At 38.3% G+C, this 20479-nt stretch overlaps 1 protein-coding gene across 5 annotated transcripts in view; it reads left to right on the top strand.

The window, feature by feature from the left end:
• Map3k1 (mitogen-activated protein kinase kinase kinase 1) overlaps window positions 1–20479 on the top strand; it is a 76346-nt gene that overhangs the window by 25832 nt on the left and 30035 nt on the right. For all 5 annotated transcript variants that reach the window (XR_012449167.1, XM_074077482.1, XM_020178118.2 and 2 more), the window contains exon 2: window positions 19601–19751. Coding sequence is in view for 4 of the 5 variants with exons in the window: in XM_074077482.1 (XP_073933583.1) it covers window positions 19601–19751 (151 nt within the window). In the remaining variant the exon portion in view is untranslated. The remainder of the gene's footprint in view (window positions 1–19600; window positions 19752–20479) is intronic.

Here is a 20479-nt window from a genome sequence, read left to right as displayed (position 1 = left end):
ATATAGTATATTGGAATTCATTCAACATAAAATGTTTTATATTTTTTAAAACAAGTATATACATCTTATGTCCTAAACACCAGATGTTAGTCACCCTTTTTTAGGTGAAGTATAACTATTTTGCAGTTGTCTGCTCATGTCACTTAAATAATGAATGTTAATTAGCTGAATAGCAAATATTCTCTGAAAACATAGTTTTTAGTCACACAAAAGCAGAAATGTTTTAGCCGTAATTATGTTTTCAAATTAGCCCACAAAAGACTATACTAACTGCAGTTAACACTGTGTCACAGCTTTTCTCCTTAAAAAAGAAAAGTAAAGCAAACCATAATTTCTGTGTCTTAACACAGACTAAGTATTTCTGATATTATTATCCCAGATTCTAAACACAGTAGGCCATCTTGTTGTAGAGAGCCCTGGGTTTGGGAGTGGAGTTCAGTTTGGGCCATCAACACAGCTGGGACTGAGGCTTGGCCACTAACCACCTTATTTTGAGTTACTGCTGTGCATTTCTGATTCATTGCACTTATATATGGGAAATGGTTATGTGACCATACTGTGATGCAGTAATTTTTTTTAAAAGACTATAAAAGTTAATATTTTCAATATAAAACAGCATTAAAATCTGTCCATTCTTTGTACTCTCCACTTACTTGAATGTGCCTCTTAACAGTTTGATCTTTCTGAAAGAGCTTTGATAGAATTTTATAGGGATGAGTCTCACCCTGCTGGTAATTAAGTGTGAATTTCTTGTATAATAGTATCAGTATGGAGTATAAAAGTCTGTGTAAGTCTTTCCTAGCCCAAGTTATCACCAAGGGATTTGTAGATTCACATAAGTATTCTGTAGATGGTGAAGTGAAATGAAAGCATACTTACATTTGAATACACTGGGAGCCAGTGGATTATAGGAGTGGCAAAAATATTTTATACAAATGAAAGGCCAGAGGTAATCTCCAGATGTAATAAAGGCTGTTAATGGTTTTATTAAGCTTTACAGTTTCTGATATTCTGTCTCCCCAGTAAGAATATAGCATCCATATGGTGGTGGTCATGTGAATCATAGTATTCACACTGAACATCCCCAACTCCCAAAAGCAGCCTTCACATTCCACATGTCTCCAGTCAATAGTGTGACCTCCTGAAAACAGAAAAAAATAGCTCTGTTTTGCTGCATTCACGTTTTTGTTAAATATTGTTAAAGTTTAAAACAACATAGATGAAGAGAACAGGGTTTTGAAGCCAGAGAGATCTGGTTTTGAAACACAGATTTTCCTCTTAATTGTGGATAGTTTATTAAGTTAATGTTTAAGAGTTGATCCTCAACAGTGAAGATGATGAGTCTTACCTTGTACCTTGGTGAGACCTAGAGCCCCATTTGAACAGCTCCTAGTGCTGTACCTAGAAAGAGGAGGTACTCCATAAAGGGTAGCTTTAGCAATAATGGTAGTAGTCACAATTACATTTATTATGTTTACCACATACTTGGCACTGTTACTGTTTTATCCAGGTTATTCACTTTAAAACTGAGGCTTAAGACAAGGCATGGCATATTGCACATGAGTCATAAATATTACTGTTATTGGTATTATCTCCACTTCATAGAAAAAGAAATTAAAATAGGAAATGTACTCCTAGTATCCACTCTATGATAGGTACTGTTATCACCACATTATAGTGAAGAAACTGATGCACAGAGAAGTTAAATAACTTGGACCTAGTAAATGTCAGACCTGGCTTTGAACTCAGGCAGTCAAGCTCCAGAGCTCACTGGGCCACACTTCTTGATTATGTATGTGATATGACATCTTACCTGCCCACCCTAGAATATGTCTTTCAAGGTGTACGATCTCAGTTGACAGAAGTGGGCTGGTGGAGTGGCTCAAGTGGTAGAGTGCCTGCCTAGCAAGTGTGAGGCCCTGAGTTCAAACCCTCTTGCCAGGGGGAAAAAAAGTCAGTTGATAGACGGTTTTGGTTTTGTTGCATATACAACCAGATTTCCTCATAGACCCCATCCTGTTAAATTGGGTCACTTTGATGGAAGCTATACAGATTTTACTGGTTTGGTTGGCTGTTTTCCCTATTAATACTCTAGCAGTCTCTCTGCCCCCACAATACTCCCTAAAATCCCCCATGTGGGTCTAACATGCGTGTGCTGGGAAAAAACTGTAGTCCCTTACCCTGTAACCTTCTCTTGGGCAATGCTACTTCCTCAGCCATTGCTATCACCTCCCTAAACTGTGTTGGTCTTGCAGCTTCTGCCAGGGACTGATTTAAATCTGCTCTTACCTGGTTTGCCTACCAGTCACTCCTAATGACACCACTATCATGTTGAAGGCACATAAGTGTCCTGCTCTGCCAGAGCCTCAGGGTCTGCTGCAATGAGATGAGAACCATTCTCCAGCCCCTTTTTCAAAATTCATATTCTGGGGTTTTCTTGTAGCCAACAGGTTTTTAGAGAAAATTATTTGCCAGGGTTTTTTTGCTTGTAGCTTCTTTGTCTTCTCACACCCAAGTCCTTGGCAGAGAATAAATGGGCAAGACCAGGGATAAATCTTTGTAACAAACTCTGACCTCTGCCAGTGGTTGGATTGGGCCAAGTTCCAGTATCTTCTGCTCATTTCCCTTAGGATGAATTCATATCGGAAGACTTCACCAGATTGCTGGCTGTCTGTTAAATAATCTTCTCCCCTTATATTTTAAAATTTTTGCAACCTTAATTATAATGCAGACATGCTAAATTTTATGATAGCTTAATAAGTCTTATACCAAGACATTAAGACAACTGGTGTTAGTTTCTTATCTGGATTTTTCTTCTTAGGACTATTAACATTAGAGTTAGAGGATCTGTCAAGAAGATTTAGTACAGATTTCTTGTAGTATGTTCCAAAGAGCACCTACTTATCAGAGTTATTCTGCTAAAAGGACAGTAAGTGTGAGGCATGCTGCTCTCCTTCTTTTTCATGATTCACATAGGTTTTTATTAGAGGCTTTGAGAATTTCAACAATAAATAAACCCAACTAACTTCACATTAGCTAGTGTTTCCTAATCTGCAGAAGCATATGATTCTGTAAGTTGTTATGGAGCATCATTTTTGCAAAAGTTACGTCTCTGTGTAGACTTATCTTCTCTCACCCTTTACCAATTCCATGTCTGCCAATTGAGTTCTTTGAGTTATCCAGGCATCATCTTCTCTGTGCCTCCTTTCAGAATGCCTCTATCTAAAATTAACAATAGAGTGGTCCTGTTGCAAGTATTTCTGGTACTTTAAATACTCCTTTTATACCAGAGGTGGTGTTGTCTGTCTTGCCTCTGTGAGAGTACATGTCTGGATGAATAGAGACCCTGTCTTACCTACTTTTTGTTTCTTTATTTTTATTCTCTTGCCTAACCCAGTGCTTACATGTGATAGGTGTGCCAGTATTCATTGAAGTGGACTGGTTTAGTTGCATTAAAAAGCATAGAGAAGAAAAGCTGCATTTGTCAGGAAGTATTCTTTCTCATTCTGAGCATCCTAGTTAACATGCCTTTCCACCAGCCAGAAGGAAGTAGTATAGAACTAGCTGTTCCATGGGGGTTTGAAAGAAATCATTCTCCTAGCAAAGGCTATAAGAGAGCTTTGTGTTCTAATTCAGCAGTATCCCTTCTCCATTAATTTCAAAACATTAAAGCCAAGAAAAGGGTTTTATTAAAATAGAAGATAGAGTGTTACATATTTAACCTTCAGCCACTTTTCTTAAATCATGGGAAGGGAATATGTGCAATAGCAGATTGTTTTTCCAGAATACACACCCATTTGGAGAACCTTCCAAAGAAAAACATACTCTTCAACCTAACACTGACTTGGGGTCCTTTTGACACAATCCAAGACAATGAGGGAGTAGTCATCTTTTCTGTCAAATGCCTGCACTGTGCCACATGCCAGTGCTTCCAGGTAGAAGGCAGGCTATTACAGGTCCCTTGCTAAGAAGTGCCCTGCAGTACTGGTATAGGAAGTTCCAGTCTCCTTCTTTAGTGAAGTTTGAGATCTCGTGAGGTTTATGCATCATCATGTATACTTTACCAAACCTGGACTTGTCAAATAGCACAACAGGGAAATCTTGAAAGGAAATACACATTCAGCCAAATACTGTGACTTTTCCTTGCTTTCTAATTAATCTGTGTTCAACAATTAAGGAAGAGGATACTCAGCATCCCATTTTTTCCCCCAAAGGTTTATAAAAGTTCATCCTCAAATATCAAGGACACAACAAAGGAAAAAATAAACAGTGGAATTTTTGGCAGTGAATAGCAAAAGAATACAGCTTTCATGAGCTTTAGTTAGAAAGAAACAAATGGGAAGTGGAACCATCTTGATGTTAAGCCTCCTGAGGAAACATCAGTTGTCAGAAAATTGTTCGCATTAAATCTGATAGATTTTCCAAATTCCTGAGAAGAAGATGAGAGGAAGAGTAGTAGTATTTAGGAGTTATTACAAAAGCGGTTTCTTCAGAGGGTGAGAAAAATAATTTAAAAAATAATTAGTTGAAGTGGTATTCCAGAGATAGTAGCTTTATACTCATTTGTGTTGTCTGTCCTTGATACCGGAGGCATTGTTTTTTTATCACTGAAGTTTTCATACATTTCATGAGATGACAAGTCTTAACAAAATCACCACTCATAATTCTGACCATTTTTCCACTTGTAATATTAAGAACAGAAATTTCAGTTCACAACTCCTTACAAGACAGCAGATTTCATTAAACTTGATTTGTCGGTAACTATAGAACTGACGTCACGTTGGTTTCATTTTAGCCTGATTTGTTTTCTTTCATGCTCACACTCAGAGGAGTGTTAACCTGAAAAAATGCCTGTCCTCATCTGCTGCTTTCTAAAAAATAATCTTATCTCAAAGTGATAGTTTTCTAGGATTTTCTTGAACCAACCTAATTTGATTAATAACTTTATTTCTTATCTCCTTTAGTTTTTAAAATTCTTACCCATTTTAACAGTTATTGCATATTCTTAATTGTCCCTACTTAATTCTACTCCCCTTCCCTAGTTTCTGATGTGTAATTTACTTGTCTGAATTATTTTTTCTTCCTAGCAAGTCTTAACTTCTGTTGCAGTTTTACATTCTCAATAGGCATATGCATAATTGTCCCCATGACTTGACAAAGTGTACATACTCAGTTTCATTCTCATGTAAATTTGTTGATTTTTATATTCATCTGTTAACACATTTAGAAGGAAGAATTTAGTTAGAACATTTCAGTTCTGTAATATGAGTGATGTCATCAGTTATGCATATTACACAGATTTGTTGTGGTACATTAATAACTTGAGTGTGGTAGCTTTTAATAGAATCTTCAGCTACGTTTTTGAAATGCATGAGTGTACTGAATAATTACCTTCAAGTTTTTGCATTAATTGCTTTATATTCTTTCTGGGCATAGGAACGTAATGAGATTATTTTTAAAATCTTTTTTCATTGTATTGTTTTCTTGCTTTTACCTGGATTTTAGCCACAGGGACTATAGTTGTTTTAGTTTGATGCTATTTATTCATCTGTAAACATGTCTACCTGAAAGTCTAGCCTTGGTGTTTATGTTAAATGTGTCAGTAACTTTGGAGTCCGTTGAAGTACATCCTGAATTTGTGTTAATTTTACAAGATTTCTTTTGCTTCAAGGCTGTTTTATCAAGTTTGTATTTGAATATTCCTGTGAATGCTTGTGATCAAGAATGAAAGCTTTTATTCATAAAATACTCTTTAGCAGAGTTAACAAATGCAGCTCATTAAAGATAAGCTTTTCTTCAATTAGTAATTTTTTCTTAGTGCACTCTGCTCATCAGAATAGTTTGTAGTTGGCAATATTTTATGCACACATTTTGTGGTTTTAAATGATGTCTGAAATATGTAGCAATCAGAGTTTGAATTACCAATAATTCATAGTTTAATATTTTATAGAATATCAGTTGCTTCAAATACATTTAAAGCATACAAGAGCATACAGGAGAACTGTACAGTTAAAATACAGTTTTCTTTTTGATTCACTTTCCAAGATTGAGCATATAGTTAGTTACATCGACTAGGTCACAGGTAATTGACTGCAAAAAGAAAAAGAAATTCATGTAGAGTTGCTAACTTTAAGAATGGTTTGATACTGGTTAGCTCTCTGCCTTTAATAAATTCCTGCTCAAGCTTAGTTTTTAAATTTAAAACTCAGTGGGATGATATTTTAATAGAAACTAATCCATGATGGCAGATCAATGAGTTTATAGCAACCTAGAATATTTAATAAATGTGAATCAATCAATATGACAAGGTGATATGAAACTGCTTATAAAAGTTGTTTATATTATTTTGTTATTTGGCTTTCCATATGATTTAACTTTTGATATAATCAGAGTATGAGCTTTTGAAGGTGAATTCTATGCCTGTATCATTCAAAGGACTAAATAGAGAAGCTTGAATACAATAATAAAATTGGTGCTCCCTCTCATAATTATTTCTGATACAGAAACTGATTATACTGTGGCCATACCCACAGTAAGAAATCAACAGTCCTTTGCTGTGTTAAAGAGGATGTTTACCCTGTATGGGGAAAAAAAGTAGGCCTGTCTCATAAGTAAATAGGAGTTGTGTCATCTTTAGTTCTCGGGGTCAAGCATTACTGAGTAACCTGGAATGAAATCTTTGGGAAACTGGCTTTCATAATGTAAACCATTTTTATATACTGTTACTTCTTATGTAGACTTGTTTACATACACTTATGTATGTTGTAAGTGTTGTAGTATATAAAGATTGAAGAGTGTATTTCTGGAGAAACTAGATTACGAAGGATGGAGAAATAGAATTTTCCCAGTATTGAGATAAAGATTTTTTGTTTTTGTTTTCCTGTTTGCAGATGCTCACATCTAGGTCAGTAGATTTCAAGCCCTTGTAAATACTCATTTTATTTTTGTCCTGTGGGAAAAACTGTGAAGTCACTTACATCTGAGTTTAAATCCTATACTTTTTATAGAGAGACTTTATCACCATGAACATAAAACTTAACCTCTCTCTCTTCTCTTATCTGTACAATGGGATAGTAGGAGTCTGGTCTCCTGAGAATTGATTGAGCCTAACCCATGTGGAACTGTAGACTGTGCCCTGTCTGTGGTAAGGGGTCATTGGCTTCTGTTTCACTATATTCCCTCCCCATCCTTTCCCAAGTCATTCCTTCTCTTGCTTTTTAAGTTACATTTTCAGGGGGCCACCACAAACTGTATTGATTTAAAAGATGGTTCTTCCTTTGCTCTCCTCTGTCCCTGATAATAAAGTTTGTGAGTTGGATGTATGAATTCATGCTGGTTTGAGGACTTCACAAGTTGTTTTGAATTGTACCTGTCCCAAATAATTCAGTGTATTTTCTAGGGTTCTTTGAGATTCCTTGACAGATGAGAAAATCAAAATTCTCCCTTTGTATTACTTACCCAGCATCTAGACTGTTAGGGAAATCTTTATTTATCTTAATTTTCAGAAAGGTTTTATTTGAGCATTTTAGTCTGTTTCTATTACAGAAAAATGTCTAATGTATAGAACTAATGTGCTTCCTTAATTTTGATAGTAAAATGACTGCTGTCATTAAAACTTGGTTACATTATTATCCATATATACAGCATAGATATCTGAATGTCCTGTTTTAAAAACAAAATTAAAAAAAAATATTTTGAGACAGGATCTGGCAACTGTAGCCCAGGCTGGCCTTGAACTCTCCAATCTCCTTCCTCAGTCTCCTAGCTGCCAGGATTATGGGCATGTGCCATTCACACCCAGCTAACAAAATCAGATTTGGCAGTGACCAACCATAGTAACAAAGAGCACAGGCTTTATAGAGTCTGATCTACAAGGGCTTGAATCCTGGTACTGTTCCCCACTTACAACTTTGTAGCTCTGGGTATGTGACCCAGCCTGTTTAAGCCCCAGATAGTGACAACCTCGTGGCACTATGGGAAGGGTGAAGTAAGCACCTAACCTTGTCTGGCATGTAACGTTTAACACTTTCTATTATGATGTAGTCTGGCAGCAATTTCTCCATATTACAACAAATATGTCTGTGCTAAAGATGAACCATTTAAGAAATAACTTTAAAAAACTATAATGGAATTGGTAAGATTCTGAGTGCTATTATTGAGTGTTGTCTGTGTGCCAGGCATTTTCAGAGCTAGTGTTTTGATTGGGCACTTTGGGGTTGTTGCAAGAACAGAGATGTATTTAGGGTATATTTCTTTCCAAAGTCAGGACTCCTTGAAGTTGTTTCCTCCATTGCAGCGCATACATGTAGCCCCTGGAGAACTAGCCGTTGATCACCCCAGATGCTATAAAAGTAGCTCTAATTGTCTAATCACATACCATGAGACCCTGGTACAACTCTTATGTTTACTTCTGTTTCTCCATCGCTGAGTACATCTTCCTTCTGACTAAGTTCTCTCTTCTCCTTTATTTCTGACTTGTTGGTTTTACTTACTACCTTGCTCTCTCTATTTTAGTGCCACTCTTCATGCAGTGACATATTCCATGTATTTTCCTTTCAAATTCCCATAGAAAGAAGATCTGACTAAGTGTACAATACCATTAATATAGATGATCTTTGGGCCAAGGTGTATTACTGGACTAGCCAGATGTGGACTGCAAATGGGTTCAGATGTATAAAGCATGGTGCCCTAAGTGTTGAATACCACTCTCAGAAGGGGCAAGGGTAGCTGTGCTCAGTAGGCACTCTGGCTTGCCTGAAGATGGTGGTACATAATGTACCTTCTGTAGCCTGTCAGGAACTGTTGCCGCTAATGATTAAAAAAAAAAAAAATGAGTAAGATGTAACCTGTTCTGGAAGATTTTTCCCATGTGGTGAGGGATACTTAACCACGCACTTTATTTTAGTTTTTGTTGTACTGGGAATTAAACTCAGGGCTTAATACTTGCTAGTCAAACACTCTTCTACTTGAGCCACTGCCCCCCCCCCAATCCTGTTGCATTTTGTCTGTTTGTCAGATAGGGTCGCACACTAACTTTGCCTAGGCTAGCCTTGGGCTACAGTCCTTCTGCCTTCTGTGAGCTGGGAGCACAGTTACGTACCACCACACTTGGCTTGTTTTGTTTTGTTTTGTGAGATAGATTCTTACTAACTTTGCCCCAGTCTGGCTTCAAACTGCCATTGTCCTGTCTCTACCTTCTGTGTAGCTGGAATTACAAGCATATGGTACCATGCTTGGCCTTTCTTAACATTATGCTGTGTTGCAGTTAATATTTAGAGTCCTGGGAGGAAGCAGCCAGCTACCATGGAATTGATGATAGGAAATTCTGAAGGAATATGAGGGGGCAAAGTATTCCTGGCAGGAAAAAAAATCATCTGCAAGACAGGTGTGAAGTGTGTTGGTGTACTCAGTTCAGTCGCTGACGTTTAAGGTGCTCCAGGAAGAGGGTCTAGCTGATAGAATTGATGACTTCATCAGTTTAGTAACATGCTTAGATCCAGGCTTGGAAGAAAATGATCTCGTAGAAGGGATGGAGAGAGAGATCTACAAGAGAGACAGAAAAATCTACTATGACTGGCACCACACGGGTCAGATAAGAGGACCAGCTGGCTCCTTTGAGGAGTGGCTATTGAAGTACTCAGCATCTAGCAGGTAAATTGTGTAGGTCTAGAAAGAGTCTAGGATTAGAAACCTAACCTCAGAATGGAAAGGGTCCTTCTAGTTTTAGGTCAAACATAAATTCACTCTGAGGAATGTTTAGAAACCCCCCCCCCAAAAAAATGCAAGAAATTCCTGTGCCCTAAATAAACAAGAAAAGAAAATAAAGCCTGATTGGTAACAGTGTTTAAGTTTCTTTTGTTTATGTGGCTAAAACTTCATTCCTTTACTAATTCTCCAAGGTCTTTTCCCAAAGCACATTTTTGCTTTTCAAAAATCTGTTACTTTAGAAGTCACGAATATATAAGCTGTTTCATCTTATTGGGGCATTATTTCTGCCAGAGCTGAAATAATGCCTCAAAACCTTCTGCTTAACCATCCTGGACTAGAGATTCTTGTCTTCTAGTGACTTTGCAACCATTGGTTGGATTAGTTTGGTTAAAAAAAAAAAAAACACACATTTGTTTTCTGTCACAACTGCAATATTAATTTAGATGTTACATACATAACACACAAATGTCTGATAAAAACAAAAACTATATCTGTCAGATCTGTGAAGTTTATATGTTAGGATTATAAGAAAATAATACAACCATGTAAGAAAAATTTGTGTTTCTTCCCACAGTTTGGTTTCTGTTTTTTGAGGCAAAAGAAACTGAGTAGGCATGGAGCTTACAGTTACTGAGGCAGGGAGACAAGAAAGAATGTTTTATAAATTGCAGCGATCACTTTGAAGGAAAAGTACCAGTGCTGTGGAAGAACAGAACTAGGAATTCCTAATTGAAATGGAGAGGGTCTCTGAGGAGTAGAGGAAAGCCTAAAGAATGAGTAGAAATTAGGTAGGCAAAAAAAAAATAGCAGATTAAAAAATAGCCTGCATACAAAGAAGCCCTGAGTGGGGAAGATCCTGGAGTTCATAGGCAGAGAAAAAAAATAGGAGTGTAAGGCATGGGCCTGGGAGACTGGACCTGAGGTGAAGCCATGTAGCAGAGCAGAGCCTCAACAGTCTTGCCAAACATTTTGGATATTAGTCCAAGCCCAGGACTACTAGAGGGTTTTCAGGGGGAGGTGACCCTGGCGGCTCTGCAAGAGAAGAGTCAAAGAGAATCATGTCCCATAGGAGCCTGTTGCTAGTTCAAACCAGGTGATTTACCAGCTCAACCTGGGGTAGTGTTGAATGGCAGATACATGTTCTTTGGAGGTAATTTGCCAGTATTATTTAAAGAAATAGAATTGTTAGAAATATCAGGGAGCTGCAGCCATCACAAATAAGACAACACATGCTTGAAATTTGATGGACAAGGCAAAATTTACTTCTGCAGAAGGGTGTGCTTCCAGCTGGAATCAGGCAGGCAAGCACACTGAGCAGATGTCCACTTAGTTTTTATCTCTAACGCAAGTCTGCTTCTCACCCACTGAAGGATGGGTTTGGGTTTATAGTCTTCATGATTGGCTAATTAGGAAAGGGGGCACGTGAGGTAAGGGGACCCTTGAAGCAGAGAGAACAAGAAAATTCTTTTGGGTAATACTCATTTTTAAGCAAGCAGTTTGAGATTAGGACACCTTCCAATAAACAGCTCTTTGTTTGACCACAAGAACCTTGCAAGGCCAAGCAGTGTTTTCACAAAGCATGCAGGCAGTAATTTGGGGAGGTTAGCTTACATCTACACAATGATAGCTATACAGTAACTCCTTTGACAGAGACCTGACTTTAGTTGATTTTCACAATTCCTCCCTTTTCTTTTAACTACAATTTTTTTCTTCAAAATTTTTTAACATGAGTTGCCTTTCTTGTTCAGTATCTTAATAGCAGATTATATTGATATGAGGTAGGGGTTTTTTGGTGAGAGCTCTTTTAATTAATCATTGAATCTGGCCTCTAATACATGGAATTATACAACCTCCTACTGTGGCCTTTACTCCTAGTACAACAATTAGTGGGGTAATGATAGATGTTATGATTTTTTAAAGCCATTTTTAAAATCCAGTTAGTGAATGAGTGAGTGACTTTTAATTTTTTTGTTAATTCATCTGTCAGTAGTTAGCCCTTGTAAGGCTCTTGTGATAGTGTTATCAGGCAGTGTTACTGGGGATGAAAGTGCAGCATTGGCCACCAATCATAACATAGATTTCCCCATTTTTTTGCTAGAATCACATCTAAGGCCAGCCTGTTGTGTTTCGTGTTTCTTTTAATGCCATCTGATTACTGACATCTAGTTATCCCCTTGATGGCATCCCTAGTACAGTTAACAGATCTTTGCTGATTGTAGTGGATATAATTAACCCATTCTACACTTTTATTTATCATGGACCACCAGAATAGAACTGACTTAAAACCTGGTGGTATTTGGTTTTTAGCTTTGAATTTGTTAGGGACTCCCCAAGGAATTACAGTGTGTGTGGGTCAAATGACCTGCCTGGAGTTTGTGTTTGTATTCCTTTTTTGGCTAGAAAATTAAGAAGCTTGACAGTATTCTCCTCACAGTGTTGCTTGGAGGGAGAGCAGAGCAAGATGTCATCTACATACCAAATAACAGTGCTCTTTGGGACCTTGAATTGTTGTAGGTCCTTGGCTAAAGCTTGTCCAAACAAATGGGGTCTGTCTCTGAATCCCTGAGGGAGGATAGTCCAAGTTAGCTGGCCCAGCTGAGTCTCAGGGTCCTCAAAGGTAAACAGGTGTTGGGAATCTGAATGTGTAGGAATGTAAAAGAAAGCATCATTTAAATCTAGTACTGTGAACCAGTCAGCATCTAGTGGGATCTGTGATAATAGGGTGTAAGGGTTAGGGACCACAAGGTGGATGGGAATGACTGCTTCATTAACTATTCTCAGTTCTTGCAGTCCCTGCTTGTTTGTTTGTTTGTTTGTCTGTAATACTACAGGGACTATTGTAGGGCACTAGGAGATTTTGTTGCTTTAACCTCCTTATTATCTTAGATAAGCTTTCCCTTGTCTCCTGATGGTGATATTGTCTCTGATGAGGATATGCTGCCCCAGGCTTAAGATGTATTTGTATTGGGGCAGCTCCTTGTGTCCTGCTAACCTGTCCTCCATCTGCCCAGGCATTTGAGTCAATCTCAGTCTTTACCAGAGGCAGCATCAGGTTAGGGTTGTGTCCTATCAGGACATAAGTTTTTATTTGAGCTAAGATGTCTCTGCTTAAGAGAGGATTAGGATCCTCAGGCATTATCAGAAAGGAATGTGTGAATAGGACGTCATTCCACTCACAGCCAAGGGGCAGGGTGAAATAGTGAGTTACAGGCAGGCCAGAGATTCCATGGACTGGGGGGGTGCCTTTTGGGTGGACATCAGTCTGGGGTAGGAGAGGAAATCAAGTATGAAGTACCAGTGTCCAGTACACCAGTCAATCATGTTTCCATCCACTTTAATAACTACCAGAGGTCCCCTTCAGTGATCTCAGACTAGAACAGAGGGACCTCATAAGGTGGGGACCTCAGGCCTTATCAGTCCTGTCCCTGCACCATTATGGAAGAGTCTCTTCCTCGGGACCTTTGTTCCTTGGGACAGTTGCCTGTAAGGCCTCTCAGGGCAGTCTCTTCTGAAATGACCAGGTTTATTACACTGGTGGCAAACGTGATCTCTGTCATGGTCTCCCCTTTGTCCAAGAGTGTTTTCTCTCATGACTACCACAAGCACTTTTGCCTTGTTCCTCTGTTTAAACCTCTGAGCCTGGCCTGTAATTCCTCCTCCTCTCTAGAGTAGAACACCCTAATAGCCAATTTAAGAGGTTATCCAAAGTGTCCTCAGGGCCTCTGGGGAACTTCTGAAGTTTCTTGTGTATGTCTGGGGCAGATTGGGTTATGAACTCTTTTAGAATCAGTTGTCCCTCATATGTATCAGGATTAAGGTTGGTGTGCTTAATGAGGGGCTTCCTCAATCTTTTGAGAAATGCAGCAGGGGCCTCTTCTACCTCCTGTTTAATCTGTGTCACTTGACCATAATCAAGAGGCTTAATACGGGTTCTTCTTAAGACTTTTATGACATAGTCGAAGTGACAGGCTCACCATAAGCCCTCCCTGATGTTATAAGACCATCCAGGGTCTGTTTTAGGGACTGTGTGAACTCCATTGGGGTAGAAAAGAGTGTCTCCCTCCCCTGAGAAACTCTTGTCTTCCTCACTTACTCCTGGGGACTCAGCGACAGCCATGCTGCATCTTTTTCTCGCTCATGTTTGACTTTGGGATGTAGTTTCCTCCCAGAGGACCCCAGAAATTTGAGCTCAAGTAACCCATTTTCATAAGTGATAGCTGTTCCCAGTGTGGCCTCCCATTTGGTATCCATGAGAGTGTGTGGTAAAATTAGCATCACCATGCCAGGTGAGGTTAAAAACCTGCCCAGATTTTACTAAAGACTTTTTGTATTTATTAGAAATTTTGCCAGGGTCTTTTTTTATCTGATGTATATCTTGGAGGGAGAAGAGATGATATGCTTGGATAGTTTCCCTCACTCTCTGAGGGTGTTTCTGAAGTGGCAAAATGGTATGTGTGTGGGCTTCCCCTATCTTTTTGGTTAATGGCTGATAAGGTGGGTAAGTAACTAGAACTGGGGTCAGCAGTTATTCAGTAGTCCTGTTATTCAGTAGTCCACCAGACATCAGTAGTCCACCAGACATCACTCCAGGATAGACAAAGACTTCTCCCGTTTGTACAAGTTTCCCATTTAGGACATAAGAATTTGTCCTTTTGTGACAGCTGTCTTTGATTATTTAAATTCCCACAGGGCAGGACCTGACAGGCATCAAGTCTTATGACCTGTGTATTGGGGAACTTGGTTATATTTATGATCAGGTTTATAGGAAAAAAATTTATCTGGGGTCCATCCCTGGCTCTTCTCACCAACAGAGTAGGCATTTAACATGAGCAAGTAAATTATTATAGTCTGTTTAAAGTTAGTTTTGTAGGGTTGGGTTGTAGGACTTCTGTCCATTGTTCCTCCTCTGCAGAGACAGACCAGGGTGCGTTTAACTCTGGTGTAATGGGTCTAACCTCATTCTGCGGTCCAGAGTGCCATCTCAGTGGTAAGTAGCACTTGAAAAGGTCCTTCCCAGGTGGGCTGAAGTTTATCTTCCTTCCAAGCTTTTATCAGGATATGGCCACCAGGTTGATGTGCTGAAAACTTAAGGAGTGGAATTTGAGCCAAACGACCTTGTCTCTTGAGCCGAAAGACTTGTTTCCATAGTAGGAAGGTCAGAAGCCCTCCCTAGGTAAGGCATTACATATAACAGTTCATATGGAGAAAGCCCAGTATCCTTCCTAAGGGCTGTTCTTGTTTGGAGAAGTGCAATAGGAAGGTATTTAGTCCAAGGGAGTTTTGTTTTTAATATTAGTTTGGTTATCTGTCTTTATATTTTATTGGGGTTTCTTTAAATAGGGGGACATTAAATCTCTCTCCTTTTACTCCAGAAACTAATAGTTTATCTGATGATAGCTGTAGGCCAGGAGGGTGAATGTTACTGAGGAGCAGGCTGCTCCAGAGTCAATTAAAAATATTACTTACCTTGTTTAATTTGGATCCTACCTCTAGGTTTATTAAGGACTTTTGGTAGGATCCCTTAAAATAAAAGAGCTCCCTACCACTTTTAGTCCTCCTCAAAGGACATAAGAGGCATCACCTATTTTTCCTTTTAATTTTGCCTTTAGAGTAAATGAATTTCAAACAAGTTACAATACTTTTTTTTTTTTTATCATGGATGTACTTTATGAGTAACATATCTAATTTTTAATTAAATGGCATTGTTTTTAATTATAGGAACATAGAGAACTTATGAACATTTAACATTTAAAGACAGTAACAATTAGTATCACAGTTACACAGGTGTCATACATCTCTTAATTTAAATTTTTACCTTTTGAGTAGGATTTAATGATGCCTTTAGACCTCTTATAAGCTTAAGGAGATAGTGCCATTGCCCCTACATGACTTCTTTTCTATTGAAAAAGTGATGGTCATTTTGGTATTAAATTTTGTATAGCATTTAAATGAGATTTATACATACAGCCCACACATTTTTTGAAGTGTTAAGTGTATTAAAATTACTAAAAAGACAAATACTGAAATGAACTGATCTAGTTAAGGTTTAGTTTCCTAAATAGTCAAAAGCCCAATAAAGTTAGCAAAAGACAAGCAATTTCTTTCTCAAAAAAAAAAATCTTTCCTATAAGCCAATTTTTAGCAGTTACTAAGAGCAGAATATTTTTTAAGACAAGAGAAAACTAGGTGTAAGTTTTATAACAACTTATATTTTGACTTTAGGAATCCTTTAGATACTTCTTAGATTGTAGTCAATTTAATTACACACATAAACTTTTATAAACTCTGTCCATCACACACTTTTAAGACTTACTCAGGACCTTTATGTGATGTTCTGAACCTTCTGATGGTTTGTCCTTATTCCTCTTTTTTTTTTTTAAATAATTCCTTAAAACAAACCTTTTTACAAAGTACTTTCTTACCCAAAAGACTTTTTTTCCCCTCTTTAAACTTTTTTTTTTCTGTTAGAAACTTTTAAGTGGAAACAAAGTCATAGGTCCCCTCTGCCACAGAGGGCATAGTCTCTTTGGAGCTGAATTTTTGTCATCCATCCCTTAACTTTGGCTGTGTGTTTCCCCAGGAAAGGGCTTAACTCTCCATGTTGGAACTTTCTTACCTTTTACCCGTATCCTTGGGAGAATATTCTATACTATGTATTGGAAGTTTCTTGTATTCTACTCAAAGCACTCTCTCCATCTCAGGAGTTAGCACTTGCTTTGTGTCTTAAAACAATCCCAGCCCCACCCACACAGCCTTCAGGATGTCCCAACACCAAGGCACCTTGGCCCTTGCACAAAGTTACCTGATCCCTCATGGTGTTTGTTTGAGCTCTTCTCTTTGCATTGCCAATCAGCTTTCAGTTTTTGGGTCCTTGTCAGCCTCAGAATTTGCATACTCCCCTCTCCCACCACCCTGAGGTCACCACAGCGAGGCAGTGGGACATGTCTCCTCCAATGAGGGGTTCTCCACAACACTCCTGAGTGACAATACAAGTCCCCATATGGACCACCAAGAATTATTAGAAATATTGGGGTGCTACCACAATCACAAATCAAACGTGCTCGAAAGTTGATGGACAAGGCAAAATTTACTTCTGCAGAAGGGTGTGCCTCCAACCAGAATCAGACAAGCAAGCACACTGGGTGGAAGTCTGCTCAGTTTTTATCTCTTAACGCAATTCTGCCCCTCACCCTGAAGGACAGGTTTGGATTTACAGTCTTCTTGACTGGCTGATTAGAAAATGGGACATGTGAGGTAAAGAGAACCTTGAAGCAGATAGAACAAAAAGTTCCTTTTGGGCAATATTCATTTTTAAGCAAGCAGTTTGAGATTAGGACACCTTCCAATAACCAACTCTTTGACCACAAGAATCTTGTAAGGCCAGGCATCAGTGGTTCTTGCCTATAATCCTAGCTACTCGGGAAGCAGAGATCAGGAGGATCATGGTTCAAAGCCAGCCCTGGCAAATAGTTCGTGAGACCCTATCTCAAAAACCCCATTACAAAAGGGGCTGGTGGAGTGGCTCAAGGTGAAGGCCCTGAGTTCAAGCCCCAGTATTGGTAAAAGAACTGTGCAAGGTCAAGCAATGTTTCTCAAAGCATGCAGGCCAGCAGTTCAGGGAGGTTAGCTGGCATCTGCACAATGATAGTTATATTATACAGTAACTCCTTTGACAGAAAAAAACTGACTTTAGTTGATTCTCACAGATTCAACCCAGTGATTCTGTATCTGGGCATTTATTCTAAAGAAATGACCTGTGCAAAAGTTTGGCTGCTTTTTTACACATCCTTATTGCTTGTAATAAGAACTTGTTTAAAAATTATAGCATTTTTGGCTGGGTATGGTAGTACACAACTGTTGTAATCCCAGCACTCAGGAGGCCCAGGCAGGTGAATTATGAGTTCAAGGCCAGGCTCAGCTACACCCAGCAAGACCCTCTCAGAGGGGAAAAAAATATATAGCATTTTCAAACAAATGAAAAGTAAAAGGCAAATTGTACAGACATTAAGCAGCCAGTACCATTCAGGGAGTCCTCTGTGTATCTGGGTGGATGCCAGGAAGAGAAATGCTGAAAATGCAGAACAGACAAGAGACCCCTTAAACAAGTTGGGGGAAGAGAGACATCAGGACTACAGGGAAGAAAATAAGCACTTTGGTCTGGTAGTGCAGGAGCTTCCACCACGACTACACTGAGTATCAAGAACATTGTTGCTAAAGGGGGGAGGGTGCTCTTGCTGGAGACTTGTAAACAAATCTGGGTTGTAGTCAGCTCACAAAAGTACCGGTTGCCTGTAAATCTGAGCTTCCCTTGCTTTTTATTGACTGAACAGGATGCATATTTCTGGAAAACCTTCCTTTCTACCTATCTCCCCTCCTAGTCCTTGTCTTTTGTGTATCCCACCGCTCCTTTCTCCACTCTCCCTCCTTACTTACCTCCCTCTCCTTCTCCTCACTCCCTCTCTTCTTTTTCCCTTCCCTCCCATCTCTCTCTCCCTCCCTCTCTTTCTTACTCTTCCTCCTACATATATCCCTAACATTTATATAATATAATCAGTACATGAAAGACAGCCAAACACTTATAAGTAAATGAGATAATCTTTCTTTAAACAAACATAAAACCCCACTGTTTTCCCTGTCTCATATTCCTTCCTGTGTGACAGTTTTTCTGTGTGGCAGAATATTTACTATATGATCTTAATGTTCATTTTCTTTTTTTAATCATAACTTCCAGAATTTTTAACATGCATTTCCAAGTCACATTTATGTGTCTCTGTGTTCATAAAATTATCTAAACCAGTCCCTGACACAAAGGTATTTACCATGTTGCATCCCCATTCCCTACAGTATTGATGTTTCATTGAAACTAAGCATTTCCTTTCTAGTGCCTATTTATTTAAGTTTCTTTTTTCTGGTTCTTTGAAGATACTGCTGCAGAGTTGTGATTTTACTAGAAAGTTCCTCAGGGTAGTTTGAATTTGGCTTTTTAGTGAGCTCAAGGTCATCATCTCTGCTATTTCCATGAACATTTTCTCTCCCAGTTAGTATAGAAAAATCATTCTTTAGCCTAACATAAATTCCAAAATAATTATTGAAGTTAGCTTAGTATTTTAAAAATTGATACTTCTCCTAGGATAGCTTCTTTAACTGTTTCCTTATGAACCAGCCTTTTAAATCTATGCATATTGTGCATGTGTGTATATATGTGGATATGAGTATATTTTGAGGTTTTGAAAAATTATTTCAGGATCATAGAAGATCTAGTTGAGTTTTACCTAGCTTATTAAATACTTAGTTTATTTTAGAAAATAAGCATACCTGCCAGAATCTGTCTATAAATAGACATAAATTAGAAATTGTGTGAGAAAGGTAGTAAAATACCTTTCTAAATACTTGTCTGTTTTGTACATGTGTTTATTAGGGTGGTGGAATTAAAAACATGCAATGTAGTGTTGGCAGAATGGCTCAAGTGGTAGAATACCTGCCTAGCAAGTGTGAAGCCCTGAGTTCAAACCACAGTGCCACCAAAGGAAAAAAAAAATGTAACCTTCATGAATTGTGTTTGTGAATACAGTGCTTATAATGTAGGATCCACTTGGGTAACTGCCTGAGAACAAAGGTCTGTTAATGTTAGTAAGCCTGCAACTTCTAACTAGAATCTTTCTTTTTTTCAGGCATTATTAACCTCATGCTATCAGGCAACATTCTGCACTATCCACAGAGTTCAGTAGTACAGTACTTTATAATTTACAGTAGTTTCATACCTTAAATCTTTTAGGGGTTTTAGTAACTATTGTTCTGGTTACATGTGCAATAGAAGTATTGAACACAACCATACTGTTCCACTTGTTCATGGAGCTCATTTCTCATTCTCCTTTTTCTCCCTTTATTTTAGTCGCGAGATGGAGAATAAAGAAACTCTCAAAGGGTTGCACAAGATGGATGATCGCCCAGAGGAACGAATGATCAGGGAGAAACTAAAAGCAACCTGTATGCCAGCCTGGAAGCACGAGTGGTTAGAAAGGAGAAACAGGAGAGGCCCTGTGGTGAGTGGCTATTGGGTACCTGCTCCAAGGAAGAAAGATAGATAAGCAAAATAGATCCCTTTGTAGACTTTTTCTCCTTCACATTTTAAATGCAGTAGTTTATTTGATATTCTCTGGTCGCTTGAAATAAGTCATAATTAAAATTGTGCTCATTAAACAACCTGTTACAGAAACTTAACTGTTTGGCAGAGGGCTGCTAAATGCTTAAAGCAACACTGCCCTCTAATGTCAGTATGTAAGATCCTTTTATTAGAGTTTTATACTGTACATTCTGACTTAAAAATAAAGTTTTCCAATTTATATTAGATGCTTTATCTCTAAGATAGGATCCAAGGACTTTAATTCCATAACTTTTCCAGGAAAGTAGAAAAAATTAAAGAGACCCATGAGGTTTATGATAAATTAAAAATTGATGGGGCTTGGTTAAAGAAATCTAGATTCCTAGATTAGGAAAGGTAGGGGTGCTGTATCCTTTGCTGTGGTTACTGTCTTGTAAAGTTTAAGAGTAGCATTATGAAATGTGCTTCTGCATTCTTAGAAAGGAAGTAGATTCCTTACAGTTTCCTAGCACCACTCTATATCGCAAGTTTTCTTTTTAAACAGAGATGGCAATATAAGATTCATTTAAACTTTGGCAGGGGTCTAATCACCAAATAATCACCTAGCCTTTATACTCATCCCATGTACCTATTTAAGTTTAAACTTAAATTAAATGACAAGTAAAAATT

This window comes from Castor canadensis, chromosome 6, assembly GCF_047511655.1.
Source record: "Castor canadensis chromosome 6, mCasCan1.hap1v2, whole genome shotgun sequence".
NCBI classification, from domain to species: Eukaryota; Metazoa; Chordata; class Mammalia; order Rodentia; family Castoridae; genus Castor; species Castor canadensis.
This window is presented reverse-complemented; position numbering and strand designations above follow the sequence as displayed.